The sequence below is a fragment of the Capra hircus genome, chromosome 16 (assembly GCF_001704415.2).
Source record: "Capra hircus breed San Clemente chromosome 16, ASM170441v1, whole genome shotgun sequence".
Lineage (NCBI taxonomy): Eukaryota > Metazoa > Chordata > Mammalia > Artiodactyla > Bovidae > Capra > Capra hircus.
Window position 1 is genome coordinate 49007908 of NC_030823.1, and position 14362 is coordinate 49022269.

A 14362-nucleotide genomic window follows, 5' to 3' on the forward strand; every position below is an offset into this window, starting at 1 on the left:
CTGGGCCTGGGTGGTGAAAGGCAGCCTAGAGAGGTGAGGTCCAGCATCAAGGGGCAGGGGGGTCTGGAGAAGCCCCCAGGGAGTCACACAGGTAGGGGTGGGGGCTTTGCTTATCTTTTAGGGCGGCATGTTGGGGTCTGCAGTTCTGAGGCCGCTGGCTCCCTCCCCATTAAGACATGAGACAGCTCTGCAGGGGACTGGCCACCTACTCCAGCAGGCAGATGAGGTGTCCCCATGGATGCCCACAGTACGAGGAGGAGCCACAGTTCAGCGTGACCAAGAGGGAGAGGCAGAGGGCCCCAGCCAGGACCTGCCCACTTGTCAATGGAGTCAGTGGAGACTGAAGGACCCCAGGGTCTGATGGGAAGACAGGCACCCCCTTACTCTTCCTGGGCGCAGGCCTGGTGGTAGCCCAGGGAGGGGCAGGGCCAACCCTGAACTTGATTGTGTCATGTCATCTGTTTGGGGGAGGGGCGTCGAAGGACTGACGGGTACACAGAGAAATAGAGAAATATGCCAAGCTCTTTCTTTTTTCTTTTTAAATCAGGCATTTATAAACAAGAAAGCATACATTAATTACATAAAAATAGTTTTCGAATAGTAGAGTAAGTCGTCATATTGTCATTAGCAGCAGCAAAGGAGAGAAGGGGACGGCGATGCGGACGCTCCTGGCGGGCACCAGGGTGGAGCTGTGGTTTTTTTTTCCTTAATTGAAAAAAAAAAAAGTGTCATTTGTGACTCCTGACTTAAAGCAAGAACAAGACAGCCCCCCAAGCCCGGTGAGCAGGCATGAAGGACGGGTGGGGTTGCCCAGGAAGCTGGTGGGCGTGTTCTTCCTCTGTTAGAAACAACCCAGAAAAGAGGACAGCTACCAGTAAGGAGAGAGTCCCGGGGGAGGACCCACCATGTACACATATGATACACGAGTGTAAGAGGAGAGAGTATTTACACGGTCGCTTTGTACACTGGCGAGTTCTGTACGAAAAGCAGGACACTATGTGAGTGAGTTAGCTGCTCCATAGATATGAATGTTATTGCTGTTGTTTTTTCCCTTCGTTAAAAATCTTCTTTCAGCATAGAAATAATGAGTGATTAAACTGAATACACGGTCATTCTGGTAATGGGTATTACACACGGGGAGAGTCAACAGCCTACGGAGAGATGCCTCTTCTGAAAGAAATGCAACTGTAGCTGCGAGGCAGGAGCCTGGGGACCATGCCCCCAAGGACGGGGATGGGGACAGACAGCCCCTCGCCGGCCTCGCCCGCAGCTGCCACTGGCTCTGGCAGGTCATGGGACCCTCAGAGTGGGCCTAGGGGCGGGGGTGGGGGGGAATGAGGCTGCCCAACCCCACCGCCATACCTCAGCTCTTCCCAGTATCAGGGACCAAGCTGGATGGTGGCGGGGCAGACCGAGCTGATGGTCAGATGTGCAGGTGAGCAGAAGGGAGGTGAGGGGACACATTGCCCCCATGTGCAACTTGGAAAAATGTGTCTCCCTCTGGAGTCTAAAAACTCAGAAGGTGAATGGAGCAAACCCGGTGGCCTCGGGTGGCAGGTCCCGGGGGCCCTGCGACCTCACTGCAGGTTCAGACGGCGACAGAGCACAGCCGCACAGAAGCACACTGACACACTCAAAGCTTTGCTCCAACTAAATCATTTAGTTTCCCTTGAAGAAATGGCTGGAAAACACAACTCTGGAAAAACAAGGGTAAACACAGCATTCTGAGTGTTGCGTGACACAACCGACCCTCTACACGACACGGTAATAATGCCCATCGGTGGATATACGTATGGCAGAGGTTTAAAAGTCCATGCATACAGATTTAATAACTGCAAAGAAAAACAGAAGCAAAAAAATTTTTAAAAAAGAAAAACAACCAAACGCACGCTGCATATACACGGTGTCCCTTTTGCATTGCACTTTAGAAGGGGGGCTGGCAGCACCCAGCCCTGACCCAGCAAACCAAGGGCAGAACCCCTCCACCAACGTGGCCACCCGAACTCTGCTCTACTCGGCGGCCATGGCACCACCTCCCATGGCCACAGCTGCCGGGTGCTGGGACAGATGCGGGCAGAGGGTTCCGGTCAGGTCTCTCCGTGTAAATAAATACCATGATTTAGGTCAGGGAGCCACCTGGTCTACTGGGAACTCATTTTTCAAGCTTGGGCATAAGAAACCTTATACAATTCGCATACAGTTAAGAGTAAACGCGATTATTTGGAATAAATGCAGGTAACTCATTGTGATCATGGCAGATCCAACAGCTACTGGAGACGTATTCTGGGGGAAGAAGACGAGTCAGGGTTTGCTGTACAAGACGCTGGAAGGCACAGAACCACCCCCCGAAGTTCAGTTTTTGCGTTTTCGTTTCGTGTGATTCCCTTGTTCAACCAAGCACCAGAGGGGTTTCTAGACACTCGAGCACTTAGGATGTGGATGCTCTAGAAATCGGTTTGCAGTATCTGAAAGTAAAAACCTCAGTTAACTGGGGAATAAAAAGAGAAGGGGAAGGTTTTTGACAAAGTGCAGTTCTAAGTATACGTTTAAATGAACGAACAAACAAAAGGAAAAAGAAAAACTGAAATAATGCTGTGTTTGTTGCAATGCTGCAGCCTCGGCCCAAACAGAAGGCGTGCTGCCGGCCAGATGAAGGGGCGCGAGGAGGAGGGCGAGTGCCCGGCCAGCGCGGACCCACCTCCGCCACCCCGCCAAGCACCCCTGCAGACGCCTCTGTGGGGCGGCAGCTGGACGGAGGGGCGCGTGGAGGAGGGCACATGCCCGGCCAGCGCGGACCCACCCCCGCCGCGCCTGAGCACCCCTGCGGACGCCCCTGCAGACGACCCTGTGGGTGGCGGGGGACGGTAGGTGGGTAAGGCGGCAGTGTTCCAGCTCGCGTGCACGCGGCACTCCCCGGGTCCTCCCCTGACAGTGCGGGAGACAGGTCCTTGTCGCTGAAAAAATAGACTCTGGAGAAAAACCCTTCGTGTGGTCACGCGGCCGCAGGTGCAGACAAGCTGCGATGGCTTCGAGGGGCAGGACGGGGGCCACCCCGGCTCCCATGTGGGTCCTCGGGGGGCATCATGTGTGGGTGGGGCTTTTAAAAGTTAGTCATTAAAAAACGTGTTGATTTTTCTGAATATCAAGTCTCCTTATTGGTTTTAAATAGCTTATAACAAAAGTGTAAATGTTAGAACGTTCCGGCAAGCAGAGGGCCAGCCACAACCACCGAGCTGGCCTCATCTCTGGGGCAGTTGGGAACCGGCTTGCACGCTTGAACTTGGCCAGTAGAAAATTTTGCAGTGGATTCCAAAAGTATGTGGTTCCAAACACTTGCTTGGTTCTAGGCACAGTAAGACGTTGTGCTATAAGGACTGGAGGGGGGCGTCCTGCTGGCACGGAGCCCCAACCCCGCCGCCCGCCCGCCTTGTGGCATCCGCCCTGCGCAGCAGACAGTGGGTTCAGCTAGGGCTCCAGCTCGGCCGTGCTCTCGCCACCTGCAGCCTCGGAGTGGGGCCGCGGCCACAGCTGCTCCTGCAGCCCCTTCACCACCTTCTCCAGGTGCTCCCGGGCCTCCCGCTCTCGCAGCAGGTCGGCCCGCAGCTGCTCACGATCGGCCTCTGCGTGCTGCAGCTTCACCTGCAGGTCCTCGATCTGAAAGGGACGCCTGCATTAGCCAGCTGCTCCCCACCCACCCTGTCACTGCCTGGCCCCGGGCTGACCCTCCGGCCATCACACACTCGCCTCCCACGCCACCCACTGGACCTGCTGGTGAGCTCAGTAGGAGGACTAGCACCGTCTCCAAAGACCCTAAGACAGGGGACGACACCCAACCCCCATCCCTGGGAGCCTGCTGCTCAGCATGGCCATGGGGACCAGCTGAGACATTCACGGGCATGTGAGGGTGAGCTCAGCCCTCCTCCAGGACAAGAGAGGAGAGCCTGGGGCCACATCACCCCACGGAGGACGGGCCCGAAGCCGAGCAGCTCCCCACATACAGACAGCCTGGCAAGGAGGGGAGGGACCCTGAGATGCCAAGGGCGCACCCGCCACCTCTGCCTCCCGTGGCTCCCTGCGCACCTGGGCCGAGTACTTGGCCCGCAGGCGGCCAGCCTCGCAGCCCTTGTCACACACGCGGGCTTGCCGCGCCTGCTCCAGCTCCCGCTTCAGGCGCAGCCGCGCCTCGTTGGCCTCCTTCATCTTCTTCTCGTTCTCCGCACGGAGCCGCTCGATCTCCTTCCGCAGGCTGCGCTTGGCCTCCGTGGCCTCCCGCAGCTTCTCCTTCTTGGCCACTCGCAGAAACTCCAGCTCCTGAGGTGAGGAGCCAGCTCAGGGGCGCCCCCACGCCAGGCCTCCCCAGCACCCGCCTGCCCCATAGGTCCCTGTCCCCTCCAAGCACTGCCCACAGCCCCTGGGTGTATCCTCAGTATCAGGGAGGGGCTCACCCGGGCACCGCACCATCTGAGGGCCCCAGAGGCCCCATGGCCAGATGGAGAGGAGGTGGCCCTTCTGGGGACTCAGCCCCACCCCTGCAAACATGCTCATGAATATGCATGTGGGAAATCACACCTCCAACCAGAACCAGGGAGACGGAGGGGTGCTGAGTGAGCAAGCGGTTGCAAGCTGGCTCTGGGGCTGGCAGGGCTGTGCTGAGTGAGCCCACATGCCAGACACTGGCTGAGGTGTGAGAGCAGAAGAGACCAGGGGGCCCAGGCTGCAGAGCCCTGGGTGACAGCCCCGCCCTCCCAGGTGCTGAGGACTCGTTAATCAAGTCAGGTGGGCAGGGGAGGCCAGCAGAAGCCTCTTGGAAAGGAAGTAAGTGCCCCGGGGGAGTGGCCTGGGGCCTGGTGTGGGGACGGGTGTGCAGCCACTCACCTGGTGCAGACTGCGCTTGGCCTGCAGGGCGGCACTCAGCTTCTCCTCCTGCTTCACACGCATCTTCACCACCTCGTGCAGGAACTTCTCTTTGGCTTCCTTGGTGTCCAGGCCGCCCTCCAGAGCCTGCCGCAAGTGCTCCAGCTCCGCCTCCAGCCCGCTGCTCGGGGTGTCGGTGGGGGCCATGGCATCAGGGGCGGCAGGGGCCGCGGGCGGGGCAAGCAGGCCTGGGGAGCTCAGGTCCTTGGCGGAGCTGGATGAGGTAAAGGATGGAGAGGACAGCGAGGACAGGGAGGAGGTGACTGCAGAGACAGACAGACAGAGATGCAAGTCAGCAGAGCATCCTCTCCCAGGATGGGACCCTCCCAGGAGGACCGACCCCCTAAGAACAGATGGGCATGGGCACTCACACTCCTCTCGGCTCTCCACCTCCACCTCAGCCTCCGAGTCCTTGTCCTCCTCGGGGGCAGGCCCGGGTGCTGGTGTCTCCGGGGCTCCAGGGGTGTCTGCAGGTAGCTTCCGCTTCCGGGGCTGGATGCAGGCGGGGAGGGGCTCAGGGGCCCGGGAGACGACCGTGGCGCAGGGCGGGCTGCTCACTGCCTTGTGCTGGGCTGGCGGGGCCAGGGCCACGTTGGGGGCCACGCCCGTCTCAAAGCTCTTGTAGGAGTAGAAGCTGTGGGAGACACAGCAGGTGCTGGGTCCTCGACAGCTGCCCTGGCCCCTGCACGACCCCCATAGCAGGCCCTGCTCCCACAGAGAGTGTGAGGGAGCAGACACTTCAGCCTAGGGCAGCTGGAACACGGCTCCCAGCCACCATGCATTGTGTGCCACCAACTTTAGAGCACAGAAAACCTAGACACCCTCCCCCATACCACCAAAGGACCAGCACTTCTGCGACTGCCTTACCCGGAGAGCTGGGGCCTGACACGAGGCCTCCAGACCGCCCGCCCGCCAAGCTTAGAGACGATTAAAGTGGGAACCTGATTAAAGCAGGAACCTGCTTCTCTGGCTGGTCTGCAAGCCCCGTGGGTCATGGCTGGTGGTCACGGCGGGAGGGTCACTCACCTGTCTCGAATCAGGGCTGGGAGGTGCGGGGAGAGCTCTTTGTCACTCGCGGAAACCGCAGGGGACCAGGGTCGGAAGGCGGAGAGGCGCTGGCGAGGGTGGACGCAGCCCAGGCTCTGTGGGAACAGGGGCTGTCAGAGGGGGGCCCCAGGCCACTCCGCCCCCGCCCCAGCTGCCAGGGCCACGCGCCACACCTTGCTGGAGGAGCTGGCCAGGGTCCGCAGCCAGCCTGGCTGCTTGTCCTTCTCGGAGGACGTGGGGTGCTGGGAGGGGGTGTCATCTGCTTTTCTTACAGAGGCCGGGGGATCAGAGACCTGTGAGAGACACAGAAGTTCCCGCTGACACGCTGGGTAGGACGCAGCCACACATGAGGCATGCCCAGGGACACGCAGACCCCGCAGGCACACATCGCATGGTGCGCCTGGTCCAACGCGGGCCTGACAGCTGGCAGAGGCCAAGGACCCACAGCACGTCAGCTCAGAAGGGACCCCTGCCCACCCCAACTCGGGCTGACAGGTCTGGAAGGGGCAGCGGCAGGCAGGCTCGCGGGCTGAGCACAGGGCCCTGTTGGGGTTGCCTAGAGCTTTCCAGGGGCGTCTCATGTAGCGCCCCCAGAGCTCTGGGCTTCACCACATGGTACTAATTTTAGAAACTTCTTGTGGGGCTGGGCCAGCTGCATGACGGGTGAGCAGAAAGCTCGGGCCCTGTCCCGTCCCTGCTGGAAGGAACAGCCCCAACATGAACTGAGTGCACTCAGCCCGCTGAGAAAGCCCCTGGACGTCCCCAAGTCTCGTGTAGGGGAAGGAAGCTTGGGACACACGAGTCTTGTGTCTGCTGGATACTGTAGCCGGAGCAGCCTCCAGGGCTGGTGTCAAACTGCCCCCTGCCTGCTGGCCCCAGGGAACAGCTGGAGAGAATACCGAACCCCAGAACTGGCCCTGAGGGGCCTGCACTTCCAGGGCTGTGGGGAAGGAAGTGGTTGGTCAGCTGCCGTGCTCAGCAGGGTCATCACAACAAAACTCAAGGGACGGAGCCAACTGGGTGCAAGACCACCAGGGCAACAGAGCCCACATTTCTGGGTGTGTGCAGGGGCCACTCCCAACCCCACAGCCAAAGCTCCCTAACTCCACTCCAGGAAACCTGGAACCCTCGGGCCCAGACCCGTGGGGCTGGGCGGCATGCTCTCTGGCCTTGGTCCCAGCACAGGGTGGCTGCGCCTTCAGCCTGCCCACCCAGCCCCTGGGAGACTGGTTGAGGGTCCTTCAGACAGCGTGGACAGACAACTCAGATCTGAACACACCTGGTGCTCTTGCTGGGGCGGGGCAGGGGGGCGGTGAAGGGGAAAGGAGCTAGGCGATGCCTGGGGGCCTCCCGAGCTTGGTGCATAGTACTGGACCGGGCGCCACCCGCAAGGGTGGGGCTTCCTGTCTGAGCCGAGTTCTCACAGGAGAGAAGCCACAGCGCCCTGCCGGCTCCTCCAATTCCGAGAAACCTCAGGGAGCCCTCGTGGGAGGTGTCAGACGACCCGGGCCGCAGGCCACCCCCACGCGGCCAGCAAGCCCCACCACACGGCGGGGGCGGCTTCCTGCTAGGGAGAAAGGCTGGAGCCTCCTGCCCCCCTCAAACTGCCTGAGCCCTGGTCCACCCGGGATGCAGGAGCTGAGCAACCTTGGGGACTTGGTCCAAGGAAGCCCGGTGTGCTCTCCACAAAGTCCAGGTGGCTGGTTACGGGAATGAGGAAGCATCAGAGGAGGAGGCATGGCCACCAGGGCCTGAGGGAGTGACCCCTCTTCAAAGCCCAGGAAGGATGGGCCATGGAGATGGCAGAAGATCAGCGACACAACCATGTGTGCAGTGATAGCCGCGTGGCCACCTCTGCGAGGGGGCGAGCCTGTGGCCTCCGCTCCTGACACTGCTGGGCCCTGGAATCCAGGATGCACTCGAGCAGCTTCCCCACACTTCAAGATACACGTCCTACCTGACAGAAAAGCCTGCGGGGACAGTGCAGAGACGTGGGTTCCAGGAGAACGCACCTGGTGCCACAGGCAGCCCATACCAGGGACTGCTCAGTGGCCACGCCTGTCTGTCACTGTGGAGCCTGTGCATCAGCCAAGGACCTGCATATGTGTGTAGGATCTGGGGTAAAACTGGGGGTGACGTCACCTTCATGACCTTCCTGTCCTCCCAGGTCAGAGGCCCCAAACCGTGGAGCCGCCGCATTTGGGTGGAGCAGGGTGTGCACGGCTGCTGAGGCTGTGGCCACCCCAGAGGGCAGCACAGGGGGCAATAGGCAGAGCAGGGGTAGCTCCTGGCAAACCCCCTCGTGCTCACAAGGGCTGTACTCAGTGTCTGAGGTCCTGCAGGCCAGCTCAGCCAGGCAAACCCGGGGTCCTCTCTGCAGGCAGGGGGCTCCTGGGGGAAAGGAGGGCTTCGGACTACCGAGGACGAAGCTGTCTCAGGTTTTCCTCCCTGGGTTCTGCACTGTGAGCCCCAGCTCCACGCTCTACTTCCTAGGCCCCACCCTGTCCACCTTAAACAGAAAGAGAATGAGTACATGGGGGAGGAAGGAAGAGAACATTCCCAGCACCAGCCGGTGGCACCGGACTCGGGCCAGAGCACCCAGTGTGAGCTCTGCATACAGGAGCGCTGACTGGCCCATCCCCCAGGCCCCTGGCTCTGGGGTGACCAGGCAGTGCAGAGGAGAGGCTCTCTGACCAAAAGGCGGAGCCAGGGCCCAGCTGGGCACAGAGCTGCCCACCGCCAACCTGGATAGGCCAGAGTGAGAGAAGCCCAGCACAAGGCAGGACCAGGCCTGAACGGCCCCAGGCTCTGGGAGGAAGACCGGACTCTCAGCCCGTACATGGACACGAGGCAGCGTGGAGGGAGACATCGCCGGAGTAGTGCGCAGCGCTGCATGCAGCATCCAGAGACCACCCAGGTGGCTGCCTGGTGGGAGGGTGGCCACTTGAGGTCACCTCCCCGCCCAGGTCCACAATTTCATCCCGAAGCCCTTGTGGGATGTGTGGGCTTTGGGCTGAGGCCCCGGAACATGAGGTGACCGGGCTCCACCTACCCAGGCAGGCACTGTGCTACCCTGAGAAATGCCACCGAGTACAGCTGGGCATCTGTCCAGGGTGTCTGCCCAGGGCACCCTGGGTGGTCAGGGTGTAGAGACTCCTTGCACCCTCCCAAGGGGCACATGCCCCTGTTCACAGTCGTGCACATGCAGAGCTCAACGGGGAGGCCACAGGCACCCAGAAAAGAGCAGTGCCCCCCATCCCCACCCCCGAGCTGCGTGGGTCTGCTCTCTTCAGCACAAAGGTGTCCCCTCTGGCCTCAGGGCCTAAGGCCAGGATGCACTCTGGCCTGGGCGCTCTGCAGGGCTGAGGGCAGCCAGCACCCACACACCCTCTGGTCCAGCAGCACTGGGCGATGTGGCTGGGGAACCGGGCGGGAGAGTCTCTGATGAGACCTACACTAGGGATGAGGAGCACGACCTGGATGGAAGACCCGCCCCACAGAGAAAATGACACTCAGCTCCCTGGACTCCTTGCTAGGAGTTCTGCCATCTGGGGACCAGGCCCAGATGAGGGTCTAGCTAGACGCTGCACTCAACCAGGGAGTGAAACGCACTGTCCAGCCGCCAGACGTCGTCAACTGGACGGCTGGTCGTGAACTGATTTGAAGGATAACGTCAGGCTTTCTGTCAACCACCTGACCCCTCCCAGACTCAATGCCTGTGCGGCCACCCTGGCAGAGCCCCAGCGACACAGGTGCCTCCCACCATCAGACATTGGAGGACTGTCAGCCTCTCCCCAGAGGCAGCTTCACTTCTAGACAAACAGACACCCAGAGCAAGCACCACAGCTCAGCTGAGGGCCATGTCCCAACATGGCTGGTGTGTGCACACAGCCTCCAGGTGAGCAGGAAACCCCACATGAAGCTGACATGAAGCTGGGCGTGCCTTCCAGACACACCAGCTCTGCTGTACAACACACCTGCCTGCACCGTCTCCACCACCTGCTTCTGCACCCTCTTTCACCAGGCGGCAGCTAACACGGAGAACCTTATACCAGCTCAGAGAAAACCTGAAGGTGAGCCGTCTGGAGAAACCAAGGCTCTACAGGGGTGAGCCCCACCCCCACGAACTCCCTAATGACGCTAAAGCACAAGGAACCAAAGGTGAAACAGCAAAGGAGGAATCCAGCAAAATCAGAACATTTGTGCCTGAAAGGACACCACCAAGAAGGTGAAGACAACCCACAGAATGGAAGAAAGACTGAAAACAACCCAAGTCCAGGGAGAAGGACTCGAACAGGTGTGTCTCCAAGGAGGACACACGGCCATCAAGCATGTGAAGACTCTCAGTGTCTCACAGTAGGGCGATGCACCTCACAGCCACCAGGATGACTGCAATCACAACCAGAAAGCATGTGTTGGGAGGCGGCAGAGAAACTGGGAACTTGTGTGTTGCTGGCGGGGACGTGACCCAGGCAGCTGTGGCACAGCTGAATGTAGAACCACCCCGTGAGCACAGTTAACACGCAGAGGACTGGAGAGAGGGGCTCAGCCTGGGACCAGAACCTACAGGAATCCAGACAAAGCACACAAGAATGTCTGCTACACCCACATGTGAATTCACAATCATCTCAATAAGGAGAATTTAAATAACCTGCCAAGTGCCCCTCACACTCACGAGGATGGCTGGAGCTGTTTCAAGGATGGACGATACGCGGCATCATTGGGGAGGACGTGGAGAAACCGGAACCCCATGCTACTGGAGGGGAACGGTCATGGGACAGCCCAGCAATTCCTCAAAAGCACAGAATAGCCCAGGACGCAGCAATGCCACTTCTGGATGGATACACTCAAGATCATTGAAAACACATCCACAAAAAAATGGGACGTGTTCATAGCAGCATTGTTCCTAACAGCCAAGGAGTGGAAAGTCCCACATGTCCATCAGTGGGCGAAGGAGTAAACAAAACATGGTCCATCCATCTACACTGCAGAGCACCCCTTGGTCCCAATGAGGTGCAAGGCTCTAACACGTGACACCACAGAGCCCAGCAAGAGGAGCAGACCCAAGAGGCCACATTGTTTCAGCCCCATTCTCGTGGACCATCCAGAACAGGCAGATCTGCAGACAGGAAGTGCACCAGTGGGCCCGGGGGGCCCACGGGGCACGGTTTCCTTCCGGGTGATGCAGATGTGCTGAGACTAGACACTGGTGACTGAGCAGGGAGTCATGCTCTCAGAAAGGGTGGACTTTATGGCACGTGAATTACATCTCCATAAAGCTATTATTAAAACTACCTATTAGAAAAATGAAGTAAACTGTTGGTTGAAAAGCCAAACCACCGAGGATCAACGGTTCCTGACTCACCGTCCTTCCAGCAAAGGACGGAGCAGGACGCCTGAGGAGCCACTTGTGGCTGGCCCTGGAAGAGGTAATGGCCCCACGCCCACAGGACCACTCTGACCCACAGGGCCCAGAGGGCGTCAGAGGTCAGGGAAGGTCTCACTGGGGCTGGCATCCACTTGGCACCTGGCTGGGCAGCCAGGGCATGTCCAGAACAACAGCATGGACCTGGTCAGGGTTCTGAGGTGGGGGTGGTGGGCTGCACACAAACGCAGAGGCCAGGCACAAGGGGTGGCCCCTAATTTCTGAGGACCCCGAGATCCCCACCTCCTAAACCCTGTGGTGGGCAGTGGGCACCCCAGGACCCATGCCCACCATGCAAGGGAAAGTCTCTCAAGAACTCATAACCTCAGGCCTGCATAGACCCCTGGGAGGAACGGGGTGAGGCGCAGCACCACGCAGACGGCCAGAGCCCACAAGAAAACGGGGCAGAAACACCCAAATAGACGCAGCCTGAGAGGAGCGAACACAGGGAAACCTCCCGTGGACTGGCCCCAGCTCTGGGCAGGCACAAGGCCCTACTTTGCTGGACTCTCCTACCCAGGGCAGCCAAGGGCCCCCCAGCTCCAGCAGGTGGACAACCTCCCTCACTCAAGACCACAGCCAGCCCTGCCGTGCCTAGAATGCCCTCATCCGGGGTGGGCACAGCAGGGAACCACAGGCTCCTTCCTGCTCCTTCCCTTGCCCACTCCAAGGGAGGGCAGCTACAGAGGACAGAGTGTGGCTCCCGGGAGGATGAGGGGCTCTGAGCTACCACATCCCACCCAGGCTTCGAGAGTAAGTCCTGCCAACAGCACCCAGGTCTCCTGAAGGGAGCTCTTGGCCCAGCGCTCTGGACCACCATCTCCACGTCCACCCCAGGGCTTCGTCGTGGACAGTCCGGGAGATTTTACAGTTCCAGAAACTGCCGAGCTATTTTTGTAAGTACCATTAATATTTTCCACGTGATCATTCATGTTTCATATTACGCTTAAATTAACCTATTTTCTGATTATTGTGGTACAGAGGAAGCAGATTAAATTTGCAAGACAACCCCAAACCCCAAAATGAAGTGAAAATAGCAATTTAACAGATTCACTTTTTTTTTTAAATTTAAGTAGGTCATCTTTTCTGTTACTTCCACATCGCTGATGAGAATAAGTTAAGACTTTTGTAATGAAAGTCATTGCCCCTCCCTGACAAACCAAACCTCAGCAGCTCTCAGCTGGCAAGGGTGGGGGCAGGGGTGGGGCCTTCCCTCCCCAAGGAGCCCTGGACACCACTCAGAAGGAACCCTGGGCAGGTGCACAGTCTGGCAGCCCCTGAGAGGGCCACCCAGCTGCGGGTGGCGCCCCCACATGGAGACTGTAGGGGGTGGGGATGGGCTCGGGGGGTGTGTGTCCTTGAACACCCTGGACGTCTGTCCTGACCACAAGAGGCCTCTGGTGCCCTTGTCCCCACACGCCACAGCCCTGCCACCAGCCCCGTACCAGGCCACCCACACCCACCGCCCCTGAGAATCAGAAAGTCAGGGAAAGTCCCGCCGGACTGGGCAGGGGGAATGGAACCTTTCTTTTTCTTCACAGTCACTGGAAAGTAACCGTAAAAAGACTTTCAAAAAACCCCAAACAACCAGAACCCAAGAACAATGAAGCTGTTCTGAAACTCCACGGTTCTTGTTTTGAGGCTTATTTTACTCCTACAACACTGTTCTTGGTTTTAAAGGGTGGTGAGCACCTTGACTGGCCAGCGTGGAGTGGACGCAGGCCTCTGGCCCCGGGAGAGGGAGGAGGACAAACAAGCCCGTCTACCCAGAACAAGAAAGGAAAAGCGGCCGCCCTTCCTGGAGTGACTGAGCGCTGGCCTCACCAGAAGAGAACAGTTCACAGGGCAGGAGGGGGGCTGGACGCACCGTGGTCCACGTGGGCAGCCTTGGCCCCAACCAGGCCCTCAGGAGGCTCAACCACTCTGTTGACCCCCAGCAGGCCTCTGACACAGGAACCAGGACGGATGCGTGGGTGCCGTCCCGATGAAGGCCAGGCGGCTGCTCTGCAGGGTCACTCCTCCGACACCTCCTGACCCGGACCCGCCCCCCAGCCGCTCCTCTCACACCAGCATCTGCCACCAGGGGTGCCACGGCACCTCACTGCACCCAAGGCATCTCCCTCGAGGCTCCTGGGGGTGTGGTCCCCTCCCCTCTCCACTTCCACTAGCCGGCCTCCTCCTCCTCAGAGCTGCAAGCTCTGCCCAGTGGCGGCTCTGGGCCACCCTCTGCTCCCTACACCTACAGAGCACGCTCAAATGCTCCTGGACTCACAGGGGCACTGGCCGTCAGGACAAGGTCGGGGCACGTGTGTGTGGGCACCTAGGGCATACATGTAGCCTGCACATTCTCATGTGTAATCAGTCAGCTGCCCCAGGTGAGACTAGAGAGAACCCCAGGTAGGGGGCAGGTGGGAGTCAGCTGACGGGACAGTGTCAGGAGGGGGACAGGCGAGGCCCAACAGGCCTTTCCCAGAGCAGAGCCCTAAACCCAGCAGGCTGGGGGGGTGGGCAGTGTCCCGGTGGCCCCAAGATAGGTCTTTGGTGGAAGAGAGCACCCCGCAACTGGTTTTGTCAGTCAGACACTGACCCAGATGCTGACTGGGGGCAGGGGGCCACCACTAAGCCACAGCGTCAATGGAAATGGGAGCCACATGTGATGAGAGGCCACTGGGACCCAGCAGCCCGCCTCCTTCTAGTAAGGGGTCTTCCTGCTCCTCCAAACGACAGCCTCATGCCCACTGAGGCCCTAGGACTTGACTGGCTCCTGAGCCTCGGCTGAGAGCAGAGCAGGAGGGGGCCTGCCAAGCACCTGGGGGCCCAGGGAGGACAAGGCTGAGGACTGCTCAGAATCCTGCCAGGGAGCACATGCGATCAGAGCAAGCGGCAAGGGTTGTGTCCAAGAGGCGCCTCGAGCATCTCACCCATGACCCATTCCTCCAGGAGGGGCTGCCAGGGTGGCATGGGCAGGGTGGGCAG

General features: G+C 59.6%; 1 protein-coding gene across 1 annotated transcript in view; it reads right to left on the reverse strand.

The window, feature by feature from the left end:
* The window catches only part of SKI (SKI proto-oncogene), a 54200-nt gene continuing 40355 nt past the window's right edge, over positions 518-14362 (reverse strand). The window contains exons 2-7 of the mRNA XM_018060487.1: positions 6135-6254; positions 5941-6056; positions 5286-5548; positions 4876-5177; positions 4081-4311; positions 518-3654 (exon numbers count right to left, since the gene is read on the reverse strand). Of these exons, the coding sequence (XP_017915976.1) occupies positions 3466-3654; positions 4081-4311; positions 4876-5177; positions 5286-5548; positions 5941-6056; positions 6135-6254 (1221 nt within the window). The 3' untranslated portion in view covers positions 518-3465. The remainder of the gene's footprint in view (positions 3655-4080; positions 4312-4875; positions 5178-5285; positions 5549-5940; positions 6057-6134; positions 6255-14362) is intronic.